Below are 24066 nucleotides of genomic sequence, written 5' to 3' on the forward strand. Positions count from 1 at the left end.
AAAGAGCCTCAGGTTCCTAAAATTCATTTCTACCAGACCTCAACTTGCAAAAAATACATTCCTACAGAATTCATTTTATTAATATTTGTAGAGTGCCCGCTGCCTCCTGGAGCTTACATCCTGGCTAGAAGCCAGGCAATTAAATTAGACAATGAAGATTGAGTAATTAGAGACAAGAAGAATAAAAAGCTAACACGGAGCAGGGTAAAGGGGATGGGGAGTGCGGAGCAGATGGGTGGGAGATGGACCTGGTGGGCAGGTCTCACTGACATTTGACTTGGGTGATGAGCGGTCCAGGGGAAGAGAATGGATTGTCTTGAAAGGGAGAGAAGTGATGTGTCTGGAGCACACGAGATCCAGGGTTCTTCTCACTAGGAGGCTCTTTTGGGAGTTCGCTGTCTGGCTAACTTCTTCCCCAAGCCGGCCAAGCCTCCTGGAGGCGGAGCCCAACTCACCGCCTCCCCTCGGCGGGCCCTGGAAGCCGCGTGGAACCAAAGTTCCGACTGCAGCGTGAGCTTACGGACTGCGGGGAGAAGGCACCTGCCGGAAGCGCCCCCGAGGCCTGAACATGGCGGCTCCCTGGTACCTGCGCAGGAGCCTGAGCCGAGCCGGAGCCTGGCTGCTCCAGCCGCCCGCGCTCTGCCCCCACCGGGCTCTGCACAAGCAGGTAGACGGCACCGAGTTCCAGAGCATCTACAGCCTGAATAAGCTCTACCCCGAATCCCAGGGCTTGGACACCGCCTGGAGGGTCCCGGTGAGCAGAGAAAGGCAGGACGGAAGGGGCGTTCCTCCCGCTGCTGGGAGACGTCTGGAACCGGGGGCCCCTTTGGGCGGGCGTGGAGCTTAGTTAAAGAGGCCGCGGCGCGCGCAACCTTACTGTCACCGTGGCAGGGGGCTGGTTGTGCCAACTACCGCGGACAGTGAGGCTGCAGGAGGTCAGGGTGCTGGAGCGGCTCGAGGTGTGCGGGAGCGGGGACTGGATATGCTTCTTTCAAGGCTTCCAGTTTTTCCGCGTTTGTTTCCCAGCTCCTAGGATTCTTTTTATTTTTTAGCTCCTAGGATTCTTGTCCCAAAGGAAAATGTGGGCATTCCTGGCTCTCCAAAGTGGACAATAAAGGCGAGAGCTGCCAAGTTGTTTGCTACCTTTTGGGACGTTACACTGTCCATTGCCTCTAGTAACCCCAGGACGCTTGAGAAAACGGGGCTTCTCTGTACCTCCAAATGCACCTATTTAGCCCGCTGTGTACAGGCCCCGGATCCGTTAAGCTTCCACCTACAGACAGGAAGAGAACATTCATTCAATCATTCACCCACTCGTTCAACAAACGTCTATTGAGAGCACGCTCTGCACACTATGCTAGGCTGGAGCCATAGAGTACTGAACAAAATTAAAAACCTAATGCTTATGGAGCTTAGTGGAGGGAGTCAGGCAATAAGTAAATAATTAGAATGTGATAGGTGGTACTTTGGAGAAAATAAAGCCCAGAAGGAAGAAGGAGTGTCATAGGTAGGGAGTAGGGTTGCAGTTTTAAGTAGGATAGTCTGGGAAGGCCTTTGTGAGGTGGTGACATTTGAGTCAAGACCTAGGAGAAGCAAGACAGCAGGCCATGAAAATAGTGAACAGAGCAAATGCAAAACCCTTAATGCCGTAGCCTGCTCATTGGTGTGACTCAGCAGGGGGGAGTTAGGTGAAGCTAAAGAGGAGAAAAATGGCTGGGGAAAGGCTTGTTTCTAGGGCTTACTAATCTTCAGCCTTTCCTTTTAATGCAAGGAAGCAGAAGAATGGAGTGATCTGACTTAGTTTTACAAGGATTACCCTTTTTATTTTTCCATTGGGGCATTTTATTTGTAAGTATGTATTACATCCCTAGAAAAAGATTTCAGATTCACCAATGTAACCATGCTTCATCATCATAGTTAGTGACCAGGTGATGATTTGGAGTACAGCCTAATAAGAAAGTGGCATTTGGCTCAGCGCCTGTGGCTCAAGCAGCTAAGGTGCCAGCCACATACAACTGAGCTGGCAGGTTCGAATCCAGCCCAGCCTGCCAAACAACGACGGCTGCAAGCCAGCGCCTGTAATCCCAGCTACTTGGGAGGCGGAGGCAGGAGAATTGCTTGAGCCCAGGAGTTGGAGGTTGCTGTGAGCTGTGATGCCACAGCACTCTACCCAGGGCGACAGCTTGAGGCTCTGTGTCAAAAAATAATAAAATAAAATAAAGAAAGGGCATTACCTCTTTTTTCAGCATTGTTGATGTTCTTGAGAGCATCAGCCAGGACATTCATATGCACTGTTATGACATTGTGGAAAGGTGACTGAGGATAGGAGCTAAGAGTCCATGGAGTTGGGCAGTGCCTGTGATTCAGTGGGTAGGGCACCGGCCCCATATACCGAGAGTGACAGGTTCAAACCCGGCCCCAACCAAACTGCAACAAAAAAATAGCTGGGCGTTGTGGCGGGCACCTGTAGTCCCAGCTACTCAAGAGGCTGAGGCAAGAGAATTGCCTAGAGACATGAGTTGGAAGTTGCTGTGAGCTGTGACACCACAGCACTCTACCGAGGATGATAAAGTAAGACTCTTGTCTCTACAAAAAAATTAAAAATAAAAAGAGTACATGGAGTTCTCAGGGATCACTGTAGAGAACAGACTAGAGCAGTGGTTCTCAACCTTTCTAATAACCTCCTAATGCCATGACCTTTAATACAGTTCCTCATGTTGTGGTGATCCCCAACCATAAAATTATTTTCGTTGCTACTTCATAATTGTAATTTTGCTACTGTTTTGAATCATAATTTAAATATCTGATATGCAGGATGTATTTTCATTGTTACAAAGGGGTCGTGACCCACAGGTTGAGAACTGCTGGACTAGAGGATGCCAAGAACAAGGAGACAGGTTAGGAGATTGCAGTAGTGCAAGCAAGAGGTGACAAGCAGAGTGGAAGTGATGGGAATCATGAGAACTGGTCAGATACTAAACATTTCATGGGGAAGCCCTATAGGATTTGCTAATGGATCAGATGTGAGAATAGAGAGAAATTGGAGTCTGGGGCCCTGAGCAACGGAAGGATTGAGGTGCCATGAAATGAGATGAGAGAGGGACAATAACATTCATGTACTCATTCATTCATTCATTCAACAAAAAGTTTATTGTGAACCTATTCTGTCAAGCACTCTTTCAATCATAGCATATACAGCCATAATAAACCAAACAGAATCTCTGCTTCTTACATTCTAGTGAAAGAAGCAGATATTAAAAGGGGGGGGGGATGGTGGTTCCCGCCTGTAATCCTAGCACTTTGGGAGGCTGAGGTGGGAAGATTGCTTGAGGCCAGGAGTTTGAGACCAGCCTGGGCAATAACAAGACCCCATCTTCACAAAAACTAGACAAATTAGCCAGGTATGATGGCAGGTACCTGTAGTCCCATCTATTCGGGAGGCTGAGACTGGAGAATCAGTTGAGCCCAGGAGTTTGAGATTGCTGTGAGCAGTGATGATGTGACTATACTCTAGCCAAGGCAATAGAGTGAGATGTTGTCCTGGTGGGAAAAAAAGACAAAAAGGAGGGAGCTGGGGAACATCAGGTATTGAGGAGTAGAATAATAAATAAACAGGGTTTTGCAACAGAGAACGCTGGGGCACTTGAAAATGTTAGTAAGGGAATTCCCTGGGAGGAAGCTTGAGGTTTGAGGCATCCATCAGGTATCTGAAAGGGGGCATCAAGTGGCAGTTGGAAACATGGATCTGAAGTTGAAGAAAGAGGCTTGAGTTGGAGCCAGAAGCTTGGGAGTCAAAAACATAGAGGATATTTTCATCCACATAGGTGAATGAAGTGTTTTAGGAAAAGAAAGAGTAGAAAGAAAGAAGAAAAGGATTTCTGGGGTACATCATTGTTTAAAAGTTGCAAAGGGCAAAGGTGAATGAGAAGGCATCATAGGAGAGGTACCCTGTTTCCCCAAAAATAAGACATCCTCCAAAAATAAGACCTACTTACAGGAAAGATAAGACGTCCCCTGAAAATAAGACCTAGCGCATCTTTGGGAGCACACCTTAAAATAAGACACTGTCTTATTTTCGGGGAAACAGGGTAGAATAACTTGGAGAAAGGGGAAGAAGGCCCTTCAGGAAGGAGGGTTGGTCCAAGGTCTTCAGTACTCTGGAAAGTAGAGTAAGGTAAAGAGTTCACCGCAAATAATTCTAAAATAAAAGGGATGAAAGCAGCCAGAATTAGTACACATGAGGATATTTTGAGCTTAAGTGGGTCAGAAAAGCTTCCAAAGGCGTGGTATTTGCATTGGGCCTTATGAACTTGAGGTTTTTAGGCCAAAGGGCATTGCTGCTGGAAGAGCAACTAAGGAGAGACATGGAGGTAGAAAGTCCTAGGGTGAATGGTTCAGTTTGACACAAACCTTTAGGGCAGATGTACCAGTCAGCCACTGTTCAAGGCAAACTGCTTCCCAGGCTCGCTGCTCCAGGTTGACAGAGGCTGTTGCTTTTGGAGCCTCCCTGATGCATGTGTACTGTGGCTTCCCCATTGCCACCCCCGAGCCAGGCCTTGATAGCACCGGGGCAGGGAAGGCTGGGGACATCAGCTCCATTTTCCTAAAGGAGGTTTCTGAGGCGGTACTTCCGGAGTCTGGAGAAGCTTTTTCTGTCATTTTGATACCATTTTTTTTTTTTTTTTATGTTTTTTTATTTTTTTTATTTTTTTTTTGGCCGGGGCTGGGTTTGAACCCGCCACCTCCGGCATATGGGACCGGCGCCCTACTCCTTGAGCCACAGGCGCCGCCCTTGATACCATTTTAATATGAGACTTGAAAATAGTAATGTGTTTTCCGTCATTTCTTTTGTTGCCCTGGACCAGTTGAGAGTCACCCAACAGGTAATACTTATTTGACACTGTGACATTATGTTACAGGATGATGCAAAGCAAGCCAACAGTGAGATCCCTCTAGGTAAGTAATTTGTTTTTGTTTTTTTTTTAATGTCAGTCATTTCCTTCTCCCCTCACACATTCCTTCTAGATCTCTCCAGCCCAAAAGTGGAGAGATTATCTCTGGGTGTGCAAAAGTGGAGTCTTTGCAGCACATAAATGATGTGTAGCCACTCAGGTAGCACTGGGCAGTGAGCCCCATGAAGGGAGAGAGCTGGATGTTCTCATGACATGAGTGGTCTCTACGATAGATGAATTTATTATTATGAGGAGAAAGGAAGGTACAGGAGAGCATATGAGTACCATTTGTGTTTTACTTATCTAGATCTCTGAAATACATGTCTATGTATGTCTGTCTACAAATCGGAAAGGATATACAAAAACCTTGATATAGTGACTACCTTGGGAGTTGGAGAGAAAAGGCAATCCTGGTGGCTAGGACACAGGAATGGAGACTTTTCCACATAAACCACTTGCATATCTTTAGAATTTTGTACCTGTCAGAGCATAGGTGAGGCCTAACTCGTGTGACCCTTTTTAGATTCAGAGTTTTGGACTTGCATTGGCAGTGAAAAGAAGAGCAGCCAAAGGTGCTAGCTCCTGTCCTTGCTCAGGGTGACACTGAAAGAGGCCACATGACAACAACACGAGAGACAGGACACCCTGCAGTTTTATAGCTTTTACAGTTGTGCCCTAGGGATGAGCATGTTTCTGGGAGGAGGGAGGAAGTCTTCTATCTGATCAGAATTCAAGGTAAAGAGATGCAAAGAGAAGTCTCATGCCAGCCCCCCAGCCCCCAGGGAGATGCCCAGGGGAGTGGGGGATGGCTTTGTGGTAGCTCCTCACCAGGCTGCTAAGCTCTCTTATGTCACAAGCCGTTCTGTTCCCAGGAAGACTTAGATCAGCTGTGGTACAAGCCCTGCCCACATGGCCTGTGTGGCTGCCTGCAAGGTTGCAGGGCACCATGATGGCACCATCCCCCTACAATACCTTGTGTATTTGTCACCTAAGTCAGAAAAAGGATTTAATTTCAAAGAAGGGAAGCCTCCCAGCAGCAGTCCAAGATGGGTCACTGCTGTCTGCTGGGGTCTGCTGCTTACCACCACGGTGCTGCCACACTTTTTTGTCACCCAGACCTTGGTGGGGTGGCACCATTTTGGGGTTCACCATCTTGTCTTCTGAAATTCTATCACTATTATGCTTTCCCTCTCCTCAGACACTACAAGACTGCTTTTCATTAATTATAAAAAAGGAAGGAAGAAAATCTCATTTTACAGATTAAAAACAACCTGAGACCCAGGGAGGCAATGGGACTTTGTGAAGGCCACATAGTCAGTTCAGGACTGAGCCAGTGTTTGAAGCTAGGGCTCCAACTCCAGGTCGAGTACTCATTCATCCAACAGATGTTGCATCCCCGACCGTGGGCTTGGCCTGGGAACATACAATGAGCATACAATGTATTAGACATGGTCCTGCCGTCTTGGAGCTCATGCACTATTAGCGTTCTCCATCCACCACTCCTGGTATTACACTAAGTCTGCCCCTTAGTTTGGACTTTTAAAAGACTCCTTGCTTAAAAAAAAAAAAAGAAAGAAAGAAAGACTCCTTGTTTGAAAACAGAAAACAATGGAACAGCAAAAAGCAAGGGCAGCAGGTCTGATAGGATATACTAGACCAGAAGCAGACAACCATGTCATGATATTACTTTCTTTAGTGTGTGACCTTGGGAAAGTCACTTGCCCTTGATTTCAGTTTTGACATCTGTGAGTAATCTCCAACTTTGCTGATCTAAATGTTACACTTATGTATGTATAGTCTACACAGTTGGCTCTATATTTGTGGGTTCCACATCTGGATTCAACCAGTTGTAGACTGAAAATATTTGAAAAGGAGGAGAAGGATGGTCACATCTGTACTGAACATACCCGGGCTTTTTTCTTTATTCCCTAAACAATATGGTATAACAACTATTTACATAACGTTTACATTGTATTATGTATTATAAGTAATCTAGAGATGATTTAAAGTATGTGGGAGTGTATGCCTAAGTTATATGCAAATACTGTGCCATTTTACATCAAGGACTGTGGATTTTAGGATCCATGGAGATCCTAGAACCCATCCCCCATGGATACTGAGGGACAACTTGATATAAAAGACATCGAAAGCTGGGCACAGTGGCTAACACCTGTAATCCCAGCACTCTGGGAGGCCAAGGTAGTAGGATTGCTTGAGTCCAGGTGTTCGAGACTACCCTGGCCAACATAGCAAGACCCCCACTTCTATAAAAATTAATTTTTTTTTCAAGACAGAGTCTCACTTTGTCACCCTCAATAGAGTGCCATAGCATCACAGCTCACAGCAACCTCAAACTCTTGGGCTTAAGCAATTCTCTTGCCTCAGTCTCCCAAGTAGCTGGGACCACAATTACCTGCAACAATGGCCAGCTATTTTTAGAGACGGGGGTCTCAGTCTGGCTCAGGCTGGTTACAAAAATTAATTTAAAACAGATAGCCAGGCGCAGTCATGCGTGCCTATAGTCCCAACTGTGGGGGAGGCTGAGGCAGGGGATCACTTGAGTCCAGGAGTTCAAAGCTGCAGTGAGCTATAATCGAACCACTGCACACCAGCTTGGTCAACAGAGTGAGACCCTAACTGAAAAAAAAAGAAAAAAGCCACTGAAAGTGAGATGTGTAGTAGAGATAGTTGTGTTGATAGGACAATCAGTTTTTGTGTTTGCATTCTTGTGTTTTACAGATCGCTTGAAAATATCTTACTGTCGGAGTAGCGGTCCTGGGGGGCAGAATGTTAACAAAGGTACAGGGCACCTCGTTGCTTTCTTTTACTTTAAAACTTAGCTGGGAAGTGGGCCTGGGTTTATATTCATTTAGAATAAAGGAATTTTCAGCAGAAACTTAACTAATGCCAGCTTATAATAATCCTCTTTATTCTTTTGAATGTGGTCTGATTCTCAGATGCTCAGCTGTGGGTTGCTAGGACCAGGATTGGCTATGAGGCTAAACAAAGGGAAAGCACAGCGTGAGTTGGCAGCAAGCTCCAAGAATAGCTTTCCTCCATTCTGGTGGAACTTTTTCCCCCCATTCTTTACAGCACTAAGCAAAACTGTAAGAGAAGCATTTTGTTATTGGAATTCTATTTTTGTCCAAAAGTGCCTCAGTATCTTTGCAGGCTTGTTTCTTGGCCAACTTTGACATAGACTAGAAGGTACATGGTTGTCTGGCCTATCTGTGTTCAGGGTGGTCACTGGTCACTGGGTGCTGAGCCTTCCTGAGAGTCCAAATGTCCAGTGCTCCCTTCTCTCCTTCATCCACAGTGAATTCTAAGGCTGAAGTCAGGTTCCATCTGGCAACTGCTGACTGGATTGCTGAGCCCGTGCGGCAGAGGATCGCCATCTTGGTAACCATCATCCCTTTCTTTCCCTAGAAATCCCTCAGTGACTTTTAAATCTTTACTCTGTAGGACTCTGGTTTTTCCTTTGTTCTCTGCAGCATAAAAATAAGATCAACCGGTCAGGAGAGTTGATACTCACCTCTGAAAGCAGCCGCTACCAGTTCCGGAATCTGGCAGATTGCCTACAGAAAATTCGAGACATGATCACAGAGGCCAGCCAGACACCCAAGGAGCCATCCAAAGAAAATGCTCAACTTCAGAGAATCAGGTGCCAGAAAATGCCCTAAGCTGCCATAAACTGATTTGCATGGGCAGGAGTCTGCCTGGGTAAGGAAGGAGGGGGTAATGTCCAAAAAGGACAGTAGTAGGCAGGTGAGAGACCTCCAGGAGGGGTGGGGGGTTGTGAGCCAGCGCCTACTGGTGGCTGCTCTGCCCACGGCTGAGCTTCCAGCGCGTCTCACCACTTTGAAAAGCACTGATTGGGCATCTGAGCTAATTGCAGCCTTTTTGTTTTCAGAGTAGAAAACATGAATCGGCAAAGGCTAAGACAGAAGAGGATTCATTCTACCATGAAGACAAGCAGGAGGGTAGATATGGACTGAAATTACCCGCAGCTGGCAAAGACCACTCTTCAGGGCCTCAGAACAGCTGCAGCCGAGATGCCTTTAACACCATGAGAAGATTTCTTTGTTTTTGCTGCTAATGCTTGTCTGTAACATTGGAGCCATCACAAGAATGTTCATCAGAGTGAGTTGCAGATACTAGGTGCAGAGGTCTTTATACCATGTTGTTAAACCTGGTGTTAGTTACAATAAAATTCTAAACTTTCAGGCTTCCTATCTCTTTCAGAATGCTCCATAACAGAATTCCCACCTTTTCTTTCAGTTGCTGTGTCTCACAGTTACTGTGTATCATGGCTGGACAGAGGGGACAGGAAAGGGGTCTGATGTCCACCCTTAAGGAACACACAGCCCCAGAAGGAGGGTGGAGATGGATGAGTAGGCATTTGCACTGCACCATGGAAAAAATATAGGATTTTAATCAGTAGAGGGGGAAGGAGGACACACCATGTGGAAGGGAACAATTTGAATACAGGAGACAGAAAAGAGGCTGCGGAGGAGGGGCCGAGGAAGCTAGCAGCACTGAATGGCAGATCGTGCAGAGTGACCGTGGGAGGGAAGGGAAGCCTAGAGAGAGGCAGAGGCTCAATGCAAGGAGTTTAGATTTGAAGAAACATGGGTAACAGCAAGCCACTGAGGAGCTAGAGCAGGAAGAGTACTGTGTCTTAGGGGCTATACTAGGCAGTGGTTTTTGTTTTTTTTGTTTTTTTTTTTGAGACAAAGTCTCACTTTGTTACCCTGGGTAGAGTGCTGTTGTGTCACAGCTCACAGCATCCTCAAACTCTTGGGCTCAAGTGATTCTCTTGCCTCAGCCTCCCAAGTAGCTGGGACTACAGGAGCCCGCTACAACACCCAGCTATTTTTTGTTGCAGTTTGGCCAGAGCTGGGTTTGAACCCGCCACCCTCGGTATATGGGGCCAGCGCTCTACTCACTGAGCCACAGGCGCCACTTTGGTTTTTTTTTTTTTAATTGAGACACAGTCTCACTTTGTCACCCTTGGTAGAATGCCATGGCGTCATAGCTCACAGCAACCTCAAACTCTTGGGCTCAAGCGATTCTCTTGCCTCAGCATCCCTAGTAGGTGGGACTACAGGCGCTACCACAACCCAGCTTTTTTTGTTTATTTGTTTAGCAGGCCTGGGCCGGTTTGAACCCACTAGCCCCAAAACATGTGGCCTGGGAACTAACCACTAAGCAACAGGTACCAGGGGGGCAGGGGTAACTTCATTGTGTTACTGTGGGATTTAAGTGAGAGGGCAAGTGGTTAAGGGCACTGAGAAAGTACTCTGGGAATGTTCTCAGTGACTTACAGCCCAGTTTGACTGAAACCCAGGGACAAAGAACTATAAAAGATGGATCTGTCACATTGAGTGAGATCCATATCTAGAAAGGACTTAAACGTGACAGCCAAGACATTTAGACCCTCCCCTACAGAGGACTAATCACTGTGATAGAAGAGACTGCAGGGAAGTAGGTATGGTTGGTGACTGACTCTTGTGAGCAATCAGGTACCAGTTCTGGAGCTACAGCGGTAGCAACAGGGACAGGGAGAATATACTGGATACTAGAGTATTACGGGGACAGAAAATTGGCTGGGTGGCTTGAGTGCAGGGGCGTGACATGAAGCAATGGTATGCATTGCCACAGGGAAGTCACAAAGGGAAATGGGCTTGGGAGAATGGCTGAGTGAGTGTGCTTGTAAGGAGAACTGCCCAGTGGTGATGCCCAGGGGCAGGTACAGAGCTTGGGAGATCCAGGACCCAGGGACACAAGTGGACTCTTGGGAATGGATATGAGCAGTTGAGTGAGGCAAGGCAGGGCCTGGGGGGGTCCTTGGTCAGGTAGGGGCAGCAGGAAAGCAGAGAAGGCACCCTCACTGCTGGGCCCAGAGGCCCTCTGCAGACACTGGTGGATGTGAAGGGACTTGGAGGGGAAGGAGAGGTAAGAAGAAACAAAGAAGTCTGGGGACAGAGAGTAGAATCCACCCTTTAAGAAAGGATAATGGTTGGGGTGGCGCCTGAGGCTCAAAGGAAAAGGGCACCGGCCCTATATGCTGGAGGTGGCTGGTTCAAACCCAGCCCTGGCCAAAAAATAAAAAAGAAAGGATAACGGTAAAAGAATGAATATGGGTGACTCTCAAAGACAATGGTGGGAGAAAGAGGCCAGACTTTAAAGAGAAAGATGTGTGATGTCAGGAAAGTATGTGGGGGAGGTACTAACTGACCTGCAGGAGGCGCAAGGAGCCTTCCTGAGTGCTGGGAAAGTTCTGCATCTTGATCTAAGTGGCTGTCCCTGAGGATATGCACATGTAAAGACAATCAGGCTGCATCCTTAAGACCTGTACCATGACTGTATGCATGTTACACACACAGACATTTTTTTGTTGTTTTTTTGAGACAGCATATCCTGTCGCCTAGGTTAAAATGCAGTGGTGTCATCATAGCTCACTGCAACCCCAAACCTCTGGGTTCAAGCCATCCTCCAGCTTCAGCCTCCCTAGTAATTGGGACTATAGGAATAAGCCACCACACCAGGCTAGTCTTTAAAAAAAAAATAATAATTTTAGGGCGGCGCCTGTGGCTCAGTGAATAGGGCACCGGCCCCATATGCCGAGGGTGGTGGGTTCAGACCCAGCCCCGGCCAAACTGCAACAAAAAAATAGCTGGGCGTTGTGGCAGGCGCTTGTAATCCCAGCTACTCGGGAGACTGAGGCAAGAGAATCGCTTAAGCCCAGGAGTTGGAGGTTGCTGTGAGCTGTGTGATGCCACGGCACTCTACCGAGGGCCATAAAGTGAGACTCTGTCTCTACAAAAAAAAAAAAAAATTAATTTTAGAGATGGGATCTGGCTATGTTGCTCAGGCTGGTCTCCAACTCTTGGCCTCAAGTGATCCTCCCCTCTCAGCCTCCCAAAATGCTTAGGTTACAGGTGTCAAGCCACCATACCCAGCCCAGAAAGACAAAATTAATCAACTGACAGGAGGACATCTGCAAGCCAGGAGTCTTGGCTTCCTTTTCGCAGACATTAGGGGAGGAAGGATATAGTATTTTGCAGACTCTATTTTGTGGAGAGACAAGAATGTCTCCAAATCCCCTTGCCTTGCCGAAGCTGGGCAGATGAGCAGATCTCTCAGCCGACACAGCAGGGGACAGATGCTGTCCTTGACTGAATAGCTGTGACACATTTCAGATGCACGTGGACTTTAATAATGGATTTTAATAGGTGTGTGGATCACACAAGTTCACAAGTTCAAGACCATCAGAGCAAGAGTGAGGCCCTGGTCGCTAAAAAATAGCCGGGTGTTGTGTCTGGAGCCTGTAGTCCCAGGTACACAGGGGGCAGAGGCAAAGGAATTGCTCGAGCCCAAGAGTTTGAGGTTGCTATGAGCCATGACCCCACAGCACTCTACGGAGGGTGACAAAGTGAGACTGTTTCAAAAAAAAGAAAAAAAAGGTTTTAAATGTAACAATTTAACAAGTGTTTATTGTTTTTTGATAGTTTTAAAGGAGAGAAATATCACAGCTGACCTTTCTTTTCTCTCTATATATTGTCTGCCTGTGATAGAATATATTTCTTTCTTCTTTTCTTTTATTCTTTTTTGAGACTTCACCCTTGGTAGAGCGCTGTGGCTTCATAGGTCACAGCAACCTCAAACTCTTGGGCTTAAGCGATTCCCTTTTAGCTGGGACTACAGGTGCCTGTCACAGCGCCTGGCTTTTCTTAGAGATTGGGGGTGGGGGGTGGGGCTCTCCCTCTAGCTCAGGCTGGTCTCGAACCTATGAGCTCAGGTAGTCCACCTGCCTCGGCCTCCCAGAGTTGCTTAGGATTACAGGTGTGAGCCACCGCGCCCGTCAATAGAATACATTTGTGTTGTTACTACTGGAAGGACTTGTCCCTCCTGGCTGTACTCTCTCACTATGGGGACGATTTTCCGTGTTCGTGACTAATACTTGTTTGTTCTCCTCCACTTCCCACACTACGTTTTCCTAAAATTCTTGGATTTTCTATTAGGTCTTTAGAGGTGAACAAATTGGCTCAGGCTAGGATGAAGGAAATGCCACCAAACCTCAGTGTCCACAGACCCCGCTCCGGAGTCCAGCAGCCTCAGAGGGGCCCCCCAGGTTCCACTGCGCGTCCCTTGTGCAGGGGACTGTGCCGGCGCGGGCTAACCCGCGCGTGATGGGTTCTTCTCCCAGGGTGATATCCACCCAGCTGCTCTGCAGCCGCGCGCCCCCTTGGAGGCCTCCTATTAGGGCAAGAGATGGCAAAACCACGTGCCACAGGCCCCAGTGGCCTAATGGATAAGGCACTGGCCTCCTAAGCCAGGGATTGTGGGTTCGAGTCCCACCTGGGGTAAAACGGTGGCTTTTTGGATATTTCCCCCCACCATGAGATCTAGAAGCGATCCTGATGTCTGGTTCATCTCGCGCGCGCCGGGTTGAACAAGGGTCTCTGTGGCATCTGCACCGACAGACCCCGAGTGGGGGACGAAGCATCCAACGCCAATACCCAAGCGCCTCGCGGCGGTGAGTGCGCACCTTTTGCGCATCAATTTCGAGGATGGGGACAGGACTCCCACCGAGGATTAAGAGCACAGAGGGCTCCCTAGACACTGCAGCTGTGACTGATGGGACAGTCTTGGGAACCAAGGACATACGACATGCGGACGCCTGGACTGCAGAAGTCCCTGACAAGGCAAGCGGGGTCCCGCAGCCAGAAGGTGGTTGCGCCGAGGCGGGGAGTTTCCGGTAGCAAAAGCTCAACAGAGACTACATGACCACCCCAGGTGGGACTCGAACCCACAATCCCTGGCTTAGGAGGCCAGTGCCTTATCCATTAGGCCACTGGGGCGCGGTAAGACACCCATTCCACGTGGTCTATGATAGTTTGTCCTGACAGCGACCCACAACGCCACTAGCAGACCGCTGGGACCAGTGTAAATCACCGGCTGCACACCATCTTCCCCAGCCTGTGCGAAGAGCAAGAGCTCCAGGCACCGAGTTTGGGCGGTGAGCAGTAACACTAAGAGGATCGGGCTCCCGGAAAGGCGAGCGCCGAGCGGCTCGATGGGGCGGAGGATTGGGCAAGGAGACAATGAAAGAGGCCCGCAAAGAGAGCAAAGGGGGTGGATAGCTGCCACTCGCCCAAAAGGAGCCCCACCACGGAGGGACTCGAACCCTCAATTTTCCAATTCGAAGTCAGACACCTTATTCGTTAGACCACGCGGTCTCGACGCCCAGCACGCTGCAAAGGCTTGTCCAGGTGCCTCAGTTCCAAGTAGCGGCGCGAGTGGTTCGGGCCAGAGCGGACGGCGCGCATCCTGTCACAAGTTGCGTCACAGGCGCGACGGAGGTAGAAGCGGGTAAAGTCATGGGGTCACGCCACGGCTAGAGTCTACTGGTTCCTATGTAGGTCACTAGGTAAAAGCACAACGGAAGAAGACCGCGTGGCCTAATGGATAAGGCGTCTGACTTCGGATCAGAAGATTGAGGGTTCGAGTCCCTTCGTGGTCGAACGTTTTAACTCGTGCCATTATTCCAATCCCTTCACTTGTTTTAGTTCTCGCCGGACTGCTCCTCCCGGACCCTGAAGCTGGGGAGTAACTTCTACCCAATAGGGATTTGTACCTTGGCGCTTTTGTATGCAGTCATTACGCGGCCAGTGTCGTCACAGTTTAAGAGACATGTAATCTGGCATGTTTTACATGAAGCCCCAGTGGCCTAATGGATAAGGCACTGGCCTCCTAAGCCAGGGATTGTGGGTTCGAGTCCCATCTGGGGTGGTAGCTCAATAACTACCTGAGAGTTTGGTAGTTTGTCTTTTAGAACAATTTTTAAGTTAACTCTTAAAAAGCCGGCTTTTAAAAGCTATCTATAAAACAAACAACTTGGCACGTTTCCTGCATATCTCGGTTGTAATTGGTTTTCCTTTTCTTCTTGATGAAGCCCGACTACACTTTGATTTGGAGTTGGAGAGGTGTTTGGTTTCGTTGCCTACTGCACTTTGAAAGCTAAACCAATGTGAGGGTAAAACTGTGCCCCATTTCTTGTTGCCTCTGTGAGCTGACACCCAGAATGGGTTCAGCATTCAAGCACTCACCCCATGACAGTCCTCTGCCAGTCCTCTGCCAGCTACAAACCCACAGAAAATGAAACCGAGCATGTTAAGTTTGAGTCAGTCGCTATGGAGTCCACCTGCAGACACCCCAAGGGCAGGAGGGGTGGAGGCGCTGCCCACCTGCAGCGTCAGTCCCTCTGGTGGGGCTTTGTACACGTTAAAAAGCCACTGGCGCACTGCCCTGAGCTGGGACGGGAGGGGTACATGGTAGAACTTGTGCAAAGGTATTTGGGCATTGGGCTAATAAACACCTATCACTTGCATCAGTAGGCGTCTGGCAGGGAGAAGATGGCACACTGCTACTTGGTACTCTGAGGAAGTGTAAAACACCTACTCTGAAAGAGCAAGAGTAAGGAAATGCGAGGCCAGCACCATCGCCAGACCTCAAAGGCAGGGAAGGTAAAAGGTCTTGGAACCCGGAAACAGGATTGTGGAGGGAATTCTGATTTTAAGTCAAGAGATGCAGAGAGCCTGCAGCGACCTTGATCACACTTGAGCGAGGGGGAATAAATACCCATTCAGCCTCCTCAATCCCTCGGTTTTCTCAGCTCTCCATTAACCAAACATGGCCCGTACGCCGAACACAGGGAACCTGAGCATAGGAGCAGGGGAGGGTAAAAAGCAAGTCAGTGGGGTCAAATGGAAGCCACCTGGCATTCAGTTCCCATACATTCTTAGAAAGATGTATACCCTGATATTCTTACTTTCCTTTGCCTTTTTTTTGTTTTTGTGGGGTGGGGGTGTCAAGTGTTCTATTCTGGCTAGTGATTTTTTTTTAACTCAAAGACCTTAGCTCCTGGGGAATATGGTTGGCTCCTGCAGGTTGATTACTTCACATAATGTGCAACATTCTAGCGATTTCCATACTTACTTGGGGATTCTTGACTCAAAAAAGCTTACACCTTTTTAAGAGTCTTTGTGTAATATTTATATAAAAGAAACAACCAGAGAACACTTTTCCTCTCCCTTCTGCAGAGATATCCACAACCTTTCCCCTTTTCTCCACCCCAAACCAGTCACTAAGTTTGATGGATGCTACTTTTTTGACACAAGAGTCTCATTTTGTCGCCCTCAGTATAGAGTACCGTGGCACCATAGCTCACAGCAACCTCAAACTCTTGGGCTTAAGAGATCATCTAGCCTCAGCCACCAGAGTAGCTGAGACTTCAAGCCCCCACCACAATTCCCAGCTGAGTCTCCCTCTTGCTCAGGCTGGTCTTGAACCTGTGGGCTCAGGCAATCCACCTGCCTTGGCCTCCCAGAGTGCTAGGATTGCAGGCGTGCCCCACCTGGATGCTACTTTTATTAAAACTCCTGGCTTCACACCATAGCTCGGTGGTTACAGCCCCGGCTACATGCGTGGAGGCTGGTGGGTTAGAACCTGGCCTGGGCCAGCTAACCCACAACTGCAACAAAAAAATAGCCCAGCATTGTGGCTGGCACCTGTAGTTCTAGCTACTTGGGAGGCTGGCGCCCTACTCCTTTGAGCCACAGGCCCTGCCCAATAAATAAATTTTTTTTAAAAAACTCTTTTCCCCTGAGGGCACAGTGGCTCACTCTGGGAGGCCAAGGCGGGTAGATCACCTGAGCAAGAGTGAGACCTCATCTCTAAAACATAGGCTGGCCGGCACTGTGGAAGGCACCTGTAGTCCCAGCTCCTTGGAAAGCTGAGGCAAGATCTCTTGAGCCCAAGAGTTGAGGTTGCTGTGAGCTATGACACCACAGCACTCTACTAAGGATGACAAAGACTCTGTCTCAAAAAAAAGAAAGAAAGAAAAGAAAAGAAAAAAGAAAAAGAAAATGTAAAAAAACTAACCAGGCATTGTGGTGTGTACCTATAGTCCAGCTGCGGCAGGAGGCAAGCCTCAGCTGGACTGTATATAGGCAGGCTTGCTTAAGCCTAGGAACTCAAAGCTGCAGTGAGCTATGATTGTGTCACTGCACTCCAGCCTGGGAGACAACAGGTAACTTTGTGACAAAGTTTCCTTTATACCACTTTTGTGCTCAAAAGCTGAAGCACAGAATAGTAAATCCTGCTGTTAGGCTAGCAAGTTGGCCAATTGTTCTTATGACTTACCACAGAGAAGACACACCCACAACTATGGAAGTATTTTTATTTTTACTGTCCGCATTGTGTAACATAGGGCCAGAACTTTGTCCCAGACTCTATTTTATAAATTCTCAATTGGCTGGTGAGGCCAATAGGGATATTTCTTCTTGTCTAATGTGGTTTCTGGGAAGGCTTCATTCAAATCCTCAATGGTCATCTGCTCAAATGGAATCATGTTCCTCATTTTCTCCAGCTGAAAAGAGGGAAAATGTGTTTGATTAAGGTACATAGGACTGTGGAGATGAAAAATAAGACTCTAAGGCAGGTTCCTATGAAAGAGGTAAACTGTATCTCGGCTCAGTAGCTCATCCTTACCTGTTTCTCATATTCCACAATCCTGTCCTTCGAGAGAGACACAAACTCAGCACAACTTTTCACCTTTAAAAGAAAAGAGAAATTTGGTTCTAAAGCCAAGCAATATTCTTCTCCCAAGGCTCCCAAGGTAGGAATTTCAGAGCCCACTTTGGCTATCCCAACCTACAGAGTATACATGTACGTGGTTGTCCTAACTGCTAAGGAGTGCACAATCCACAGCTTTCCCTAACACCACAAAGAAGCCCACACAGGAAAACCACCTTGGTCAGGACCAGGTTTCTTCAGAAAGTTTCTCCTCCAGAGAACCTATGAAATGCCTGTGTTTCATAGGGCCCAGTAACTGAATGGTCACAACAAGCCACATGACCACCTAGCCAGGCTTCTCTTTGGTGAAACCATCTGGGTTCCAACGGTTGTCCTTCAATGCTTTCAAGCAAAGTTAGGTATTTGAATACTACTTGGATAATTTTTCTACCTAATTCCAACTTCTTATTTTCAACAGCTTTAAGGTATAATTGAAATATTAAAAAATGCACATAAAGAGCACTGTTTGCTAAGTTTTGATATATGTATCCACCTGTGAAACCATCACCAATTCAAAATAGTGAATATATTTGGTTACCTCCTCCCAACTATTCGTAGACAACCACTGATGTGCCTTCTGTCACTATAGATTAGTTGCATTTCTAGAGTCTTGTAAAAATGTAATCATATGATGTGTACTTTTTTTCTTGCTGGCTTCTTTCCCTCAGCATAATTATTTTGAAATTCATTCATGTTGTTGCATTTGTTAACAATTCATTCTTAATTTTCCACTTAATTCACTCTACCTTAACCTATTTGCTAAGACATACAGAGCTGTAAGTATTCAGAGAATTTTAGAATAAGAGCCTATACTACTTACATCTTCTTTTTCTTCAGCATCCACTAGGGCAGTGTATTTATCCTCTGGTACAGGAATCTTCAGGGCAGTAAACTACAAACACAGGGACAGGGAGTTGTTACCAATACACCCAAGAGCCCAAAGGCCTCAAAGCCGCTAATCTTTGAAGATCATATTAAAACACATTCTCTGCCCTAAGAGGAAGCATTTCAAATGTTTTAGGGCAAAGAATTAAGACTGGAGTCAGGTGCAATGGTTCACGCCTGTAATCCCAGCACTGTGGGAGGCTGAGGAGGGAGAATTGCTTTAGCTCAGGAGTTCAAGACTTGCCTGAGTGAGAATGAGACCCTGACTCCTAAAAAAAAGAAAAACCCAGCCAGGCACCACGCTGAGTGCCTGTAATCCCAGTGGCTTCTGGAGGCTGAGGCAGTAGGATGCCCACAGCCGGAGTCTAAGGTAAGCTGTAACGCCATTGCACTCTGCTCAGGGCATAGGGTGGGACTTTGTCTCAACAGAAAAAAAAAAAAAAAAGAATAAAGACTAGAAACAGGAGCTCAAGGATCTTCTCAGCTCTGTCACTAACTCACTGAGATCCCTGGATAATTCTTTATCATAGGACACTTAGACTCTACGACCAGAAAAATGGACACTTGGCACTTCAAATTCTAGAGAAATTGTGATTTCTCTTTTACATGACAATGCTAGAAGGCTGATTGGTGGAACCAATGTCTACACAATGGACACGAAGGGCGGCGCCTGTGGCTCAAAGGAGTAGGGCTCCAGCTCCATATGCTGGAGGTGGTGGTTCAAACCCAGCCCCGGCAAAAAAAAAAAAAAAAAAGCACAATGGACACGAAGATAGTCTCCTTAGAAGAGCGCTTACTGTTCTAGCCCCAGCACTTAACACTGTGATTGGCATTGAGTAGGGCATCTTTGAGTGAATAAGCAAATGAATTTTGGATAATGAGATTTAACGTGTAACTATCTAAGGAGGATAGGTGGATCAAAAATTACAGGTAAAAGGAACAATAAAAAAAGAGCAGGGTGGGCGGCACCTGTGGCTCAGTCGGTAAGGCGCCGGCCCCATATACCGAGGGTGGCGGGTTCAGACCCGGCCCCGGCCAAACTGCAACCAAAAAATAGCCAGGCTTTGTGGCGGGCGCCTGTAGTCCCAGCTACTCGGGAGGCTGAGGCAAGAGAATCGCTTAAGCCCAGGAGTTGGAGGTTGCTGTGAGCTGTGTGAGGCCATGGCACTCTACCGAGGGCCATAAAGTGAGACTCTGTCTCTACAAAAAAAAAAAAAAAAAAAGAACAGTGCGGCGCCTATGACTCAAGGAGTAGGGCGCCGGTCCCATATGCCAGAGATGGCAGGTTCAAACCTAGCCCTGGCCAAAAACCAAAAAAAAAAAAAACAAAAGAGCAGAAAAAAAGAGAAAAACAGGCTTGGCACCCATAGCATACTGGTAAAGGCACCAGCCACATGCACCAAGGGTGGCGGGTTCAAACCTGGCCTGGGCCTGCTAAACGACAACTGCAACAAAAAAATAGTGGGCATTGTGGCAGAAGCCTGTAGTCCCAGCTACTTAGGAGGCTGAGGCAAGAGAATCGCTTCAGCCCAAGAGTTTGAGGTTGCTGTGAGCTGTGAAGCCACAGTACTCTACCGAGGGTGGCATAGTGAGACCCTCAAGGAAGAAAGCAAGTAAAGAATCAAAATGGTGTTAGTTGGAAAAGAATAAAAAAGGAAGACATGTAGGAAACTAAAAAGAAACTCAGGAAGAAGTAGGCAAACATTCAACTGGACAGCCAGATTAATGTTATTCTATACTGCTGAATGAACAGACCCCAAATCCCCTGCACCTATTTACTGCTAGGCCTTTGGCCACATCCATCTTTCCTAAGCTTCCTCAGGGACTGGCTATCAGCCTAAACATGTAATTATCCTCCTTCCTGCTCCCCACCCACAACCCAAATCACAAGCTTAGTGCTTTAGTGGTCTGAAGTCTCTCTCACCTTCTTCTCAAAGTCATCCACCAAGCCTGCCTTGGCCACATTGGCCTTGTAGTAAGCCCAGTCAATAGCTGGTGGATTCTCAGGTAGAGTAGCCAACCTGCTCACATGGAAAAGCAGAAGTTAAGACTGTCCCAGAAGCAAATGGAAAGCTTGTATGCTAATGTTTTACTCCTATAGTCTGGAGGGTCACCACACTTTTCTTTTTAGGGTCACCATGAAAATGCATCAGGAATTCATATGTACTTCCAAAATACTGTTTTGCTTCTAGATTCAGTGACAAGTATGGACCTTTCCCTCAGAAACATACTGACCTGGAGGTGAGGGTCTCATTCCAAGATTTCAGGGAATTAGCAATAGCCTTTTGATTTTGGGGTATGATCTCTCCAAAAGCTACCCAGTCAATAGCTTTTAGAGCAAGTTTTCGCCCAGCCATCTTGGAATCCTGGAAAATAAGTCAGATCAAAATAAGGATCTCTGAATCTTCTAAAGGGCATCTTAGGCAAGTCTTTAAGAAATAGATCAGCTTCCATTCAGCACTTTGTGGGTATATTTATCAACCAGAGTAACTAAGATTACTAAATCAGAAAAGAAGGACAGTTTAGCCTTTCAAATTCTTCAAGGTATACGATCTGGCACATTAATATATTCTGTCCCTGCAGATTGGCCTTCCTAATCCCAGCACTTTGGGAGGCTGATGCAGGACGATCACTTTTTTTTTCCTGAGACAGAGCCTCATTTTGTCACCCTCAGCAAAGTGCTGTGGTGTTACAGCTCACAGCAACCTCAAACTCTTGGGCTCAAGCGATTCTCTTGTCTCAGCCTCCTGAGTAGCTAGGACTGACTGCAGGCAGCCACCACAATGCCTGGCTATTTTTAGGCACAGGGTCTTGCTCTTGCTCAGGCTGGTCTCCAACCTGTGAGCTCAGGCAATCCATCGCCTCAGCCTTCCAGAGTACTGGGATTACAGGGTGAGCCTCTGCACCTAGCCGAGGATCACTTCTTGAGCCAAAGAATTTTTTTTTTTTTTTTTTAAGATAGTCTCACTTTATTGCCCTAGGTAAGAGTGCTGTGGCATTACAGCTCACAGCAACCTCCAGCTCTTGGGCTTAGGCGATTCTCTTGCCTCAGCCTCCTGAGTAGCTAGGACTACAGGCGGCTGCCACAATGCTCAGCTATTTTTTTGTTGTTGTTGCAGTTTGGCCTAGGCCGGGTTTGAACCCGCCACCCTCAGTATATGGGGCCGGCGCCCTACCCACTCAGCCATAAGAGCCACCCCAGCCCCAAAATTTGAGATCAGCCTGGATGAAATAATAAGACTCTGTCCCTACAAAACAAAAAACAAAAAAAAAAAACAAATTTTAGCCAGGTGTGGTGGCATGTACCTGTAGTCCTAGTTACTTGGGAGGGTAAAGCAAGAGGATTGCTTGAGTCTAGGAGTTGGAAGTTACAGTGAGCTCTGATCATGCCACTCCATTCTAACCTGGGCAACTGAGTAAGATCTTGTCTCTTAGTAAATAAATATATATATTTTTTGAGACAAAGTCTCACTCTATGGCCCTGGGTAGAGAGCTATCCCATCATAGCTCACAGGAACCTCAAATAATCCTCTTGCCTTAGCCTCCTGAGTAGCTGGGACTTTAGGCACCTAACACAATGTCCAGCTAATTTTTCTATTTTTAGTATAGATGGGGTCTCACTCTTGCTCAGGCTGGTCTCCCACTTGTGAGGTCAAGCAATTCACTTGCCTAGACTTCCCAGAGTGCTAAGATTACAGCCATGAGCCCCTGCACCCAGCCTAAGTAAATAAAATTTTAAAATAGATTGTCTTTCCTCTATCCTTTAACTCCTCCTCATCCTTAAAAGCCCAGCTCTTTTTGATCTCCACATTCCTTTGAAAATGTTGCTAAAATAACTCAACCATTGCATAAAAGTTAATAATTTAAATACATTTCCATCTAGACTGTTTCATTCACTGATTCTTCAGTACACAGAGCATGACACACACCTAAATTTTAACAAGACTTAATAGGGCAGACTCTGGGTTGGAATTTCCCTATCTGTAAAATGGGGATAACACTGGGTGGCGTCCGTCGCTCAGTGAGTAGGGCGCCGGCCCCATATGCCGACGGTGGCGGGTTCAAGCCCAGCCCCGGCCAAACTGCAACAAAAAAATAGCCGGGCGCCTGTAGTCCCAGCTACTCGGGAGGCTGAGGCATGAGAATCGCCTAAGCCCAGGAGTTGGAGGTTGCTGTGAGCTGTGTGACGCCACGGCCCGAGTGCCATAAAGTGAAACTCTGTCTCTACAAAAAAAAAAAAAAAAAAATGGGGATAACACTAGCCCTGCTTAACTCGGGGGATGGAGGACAGGTGTTAAAAAGTATCAAATGAAGGGCGGCGCCTGTGGCTCAAAGGAGTAGGGCGCTGGCCCCATAATGCCAGGGGAGGGAGAGGGGAGGGGTGGCGAGTTCAAACCCACTCCCAGCCAAACACTGAAAAAAAAAATGTATCAAATGAAATCGTACATATCAACTTGCTCTACAGTTTTATACAAACTTAAGGGGCTCTTTACCCCCTTCCTATTAAGCCTGGTAACACGCCTGCACTTTTTACTTATGTCAGATTACCTCTGCAGCTCTAATACATGTACTGCATTTTAGGAGGTATCCAATGCATTCGTGAATAAGAGAAAATGGAATGTGCTTACAGCTGTTTTTTGTTCGTTTGTTTTCGGCAACCAAGACAGAATATGGAGAAATAATCAGCTTTAAAAGATTGGGGTCAGACATTAGAAGATGGCAAAGCCAAAGATCTTTATCTTTACAATCTTGGAGTGGATTAGAAGTGAGGTGGAAAAAAAATCTTCCTTGTTATCTTAAATTGTCAAACACCTGCCTTTTCCTTTCTTCCCTTCTCAAGACAGCATGTTTCCTGGAGTTGGGGGAACAGTTAAGGCACTTAGCAGGTATCTTTTAAAAGAGACCAGAGAAACAGGCACCTTTTCAGAGACTTTCCCAAGCACCAGAAAAAGGTCGGAGTCATAAATGGATAGTTTTCTTTAATTTCTTTGACCTAATTCCCCCAGCGGCTAGAACGGGTCATGCGCATAAGAATTTCTCAATGAAGAATCTTCGTTGAATGAGTAAATGAACCCTGCCCCTATGAAGCCCTGAACGCTCCACACACTCTGGAACCCTCCAGAGCTGTCTGTGTAACGTTTCCCAAGTCCCCAAATCGGACGGTTGAAGTACGCTGCGATGGGAGCGGAAAGAACACCAGAGTTTGCGGCAGCACCTAAATCCTAGCCAGCCGGGGCCGGGTCACAGCTCGGCCCCGGAGGAGTGAAGAAGAGATCCAGTAAGCAAAGTGCAGTAGCTACTCCTGGAGTACCCCGTCAGCGGGGCAACCCGAGGACCCGCCGTCCTCGACGGGGATGTGACAAGGGTCGGCGCCAGGCTTGGAGGCGGCACAGCAGAGGAACCCACTGAGGATCAAACCCCCGGACCCCACTCACCTTCACCGACCCCGACAGCCACAGTCCACAGCAGCAAGTAACGGAAGTGCGTCATCGGAAGACCTCCTCTCAGCCAATCTCAAAGCCAAAGGAGCGAGCCTTGCTCCGCAGATCAGCCACTAAGGATGGGAGCTGATTCCGGAAGTCTCGCCTCT

The 24066-nt window shown here is 47.3% G+C and overlaps 2 protein-coding genes and 4 non-coding genes across 8 annotated transcripts; 4 read left to right on the forward strand and 2 right to left on the reverse strand.

The window, feature by feature from the left end:
- Nucleotides 1-526: 526 nt before the first annotated feature.
- MRPL58 (mitochondrial ribosomal protein L58) lies at nucleotides 527-9175 on the forward strand. 2 transcript variants are annotated; one of them, XM_053570974.1, is made up of 6 exons: nucleotides 527-754; nucleotides 4920-4956; nucleotides 7692-7751; nucleotides 8269-8351; nucleotides 8444-8613; nucleotides 8863-9175. In XM_053570974.1, the coding sequence occupies exons 1-6, from the start codon at nucleotides 569-571 to the stop codon at nucleotides 8945-8947; spliced, it is 621 nt and encodes a 206-aa protein (XP_053426949.1). In that variant the 5' UTR covers nucleotides 527-568; the 3' UTR covers nucleotides 8948-9175. The 2 variants fall into 2 exon arrangements, with proteins under 2 accessions (XP_053426949.1, XP_053426950.1); XM_053570975.1 differs by having other exon boundaries at nucleotides 547-667.
- A 4073-nt stretch (nucleotides 9176-13248) lies between these two features.
- Nucleotides 13249-13321, forward strand: TRNAR-CCU (transfer RNA arginine (anticodon CCU)). Its single transcript has one exon. It is a non-coding gene; the product is annotated as a tRNA-Arg (tRNA).
- Nucleotides 13322-13743: 422 nt separating this feature from the next.
- TRNAR-CCU (transfer RNA arginine (anticodon CCU)) lies at nucleotides 13744-13816 on the reverse strand. The gene has a single exon. It is a non-coding gene; the product is annotated as a tRNA-Arg (tRNA).
- Nucleotides 13817-14405: 589 nt separating this feature from the next.
- TRNAR-UCG (transfer RNA arginine (anticodon UCG)) lies at nucleotides 14406-14478 on the forward strand. Its single transcript has one exon. It is a non-coding gene; the product is annotated as a tRNA-Arg (tRNA).
- A 196-nt stretch (nucleotides 14479-14674) lies between these two features.
- On the forward strand, nucleotides 14675-14747 carry TRNAR-CCU (transfer RNA arginine (anticodon CCU)). Its single transcript has one exon. It is a non-coding gene; the product is annotated as a tRNA-Arg (tRNA).
- Nucleotides 14748-17191: 2444 nt separating this feature from the next.
- Nucleotides 17192-24041, reverse strand: ATP5PD (ATP synthase peripheral stalk subunit d). 2 transcript variants are annotated; one of them, XM_053570978.1, is made up of 6 exons: nucleotides 23912-24041; nucleotides 20712-20842; nucleotides 20401-20497; nucleotides 18412-18483; nucleotides 17508-17570; nucleotides 17192-17385 (listed from the first exon to the last, which is right to left on the reverse strand). In XM_053570978.1, exons 2-6 carry the CDS (start codon nucleotides 20831-20833, stop codon nucleotides 17254-17256), a joined length of 486 nt encoding a protein of 161 aa, XP_053426953.1. In that variant the 5' UTR covers nucleotides 20834-20842; nucleotides 23912-24041; the 3' UTR covers nucleotides 17192-17253. The 2 variants fall into 2 exon arrangements, with proteins under 2 accessions (XP_053426953.1, XP_053426954.1); XM_053570979.1 differs by lacking the exon at nucleotides 18412-18483.
- Nucleotides 24042-24066: the final 25 nt, after the last annotated feature.

Source organism: Nycticebus coucang, chromosome 18 (assembly GCF_027406575.1).
Source record: "Nycticebus coucang isolate mNycCou1 chromosome 18, mNycCou1.pri, whole genome shotgun sequence".
Classification (NCBI taxonomy): domain Eukaryota; kingdom Metazoa; phylum Chordata; class Mammalia; order Primates; family Lorisidae; genus Nycticebus; species Nycticebus coucang.

Coding starts and splice junctions, on each gene's coding strand:
- MRPL58 (XM_053570974.1), top strand. CDS start 569: ATGGCGGCTCCCTGGTACCTGCGCAGGAGCCTGAGCCGAGCCGGAGCC. Junction 4,957..7,691: donor CAACAGTGAGATCCCTCTAG/GTAAGTAATTTG, acceptor TGTGTTTTACAG/ATCGCTTGAAAATATCTTAC. Junction 8,614..8,862: donor GCTCAACTTCAGAGAATCAG/GTGCCAGAAAAT, acceptor TTTTGTTTTCAG/AGTAGAAAACATGAATCGGC.
- ATP5PD (XM_053570978.1), bottom strand. CDS start 20,833: ATGGCTGGGCGAAAACTTGCTCTAAAAGCTATTGACTGGGTAGCTTTT. Junction 17,571..18,411: donor ATGCTGAAGAAAAAGAAGAT/GTAAGTAGTATA, acceptor TTTCTTTTAAAG/GTGAAAAGTTGTGCTGAGTT. Junction 17,386..17,507: donor TTGTGGAATATGAGAAACAG/GTAAGGATGAGC, acceptor CCCTCTTTTCAG/CTGGAGAAAATGAGGAACAT.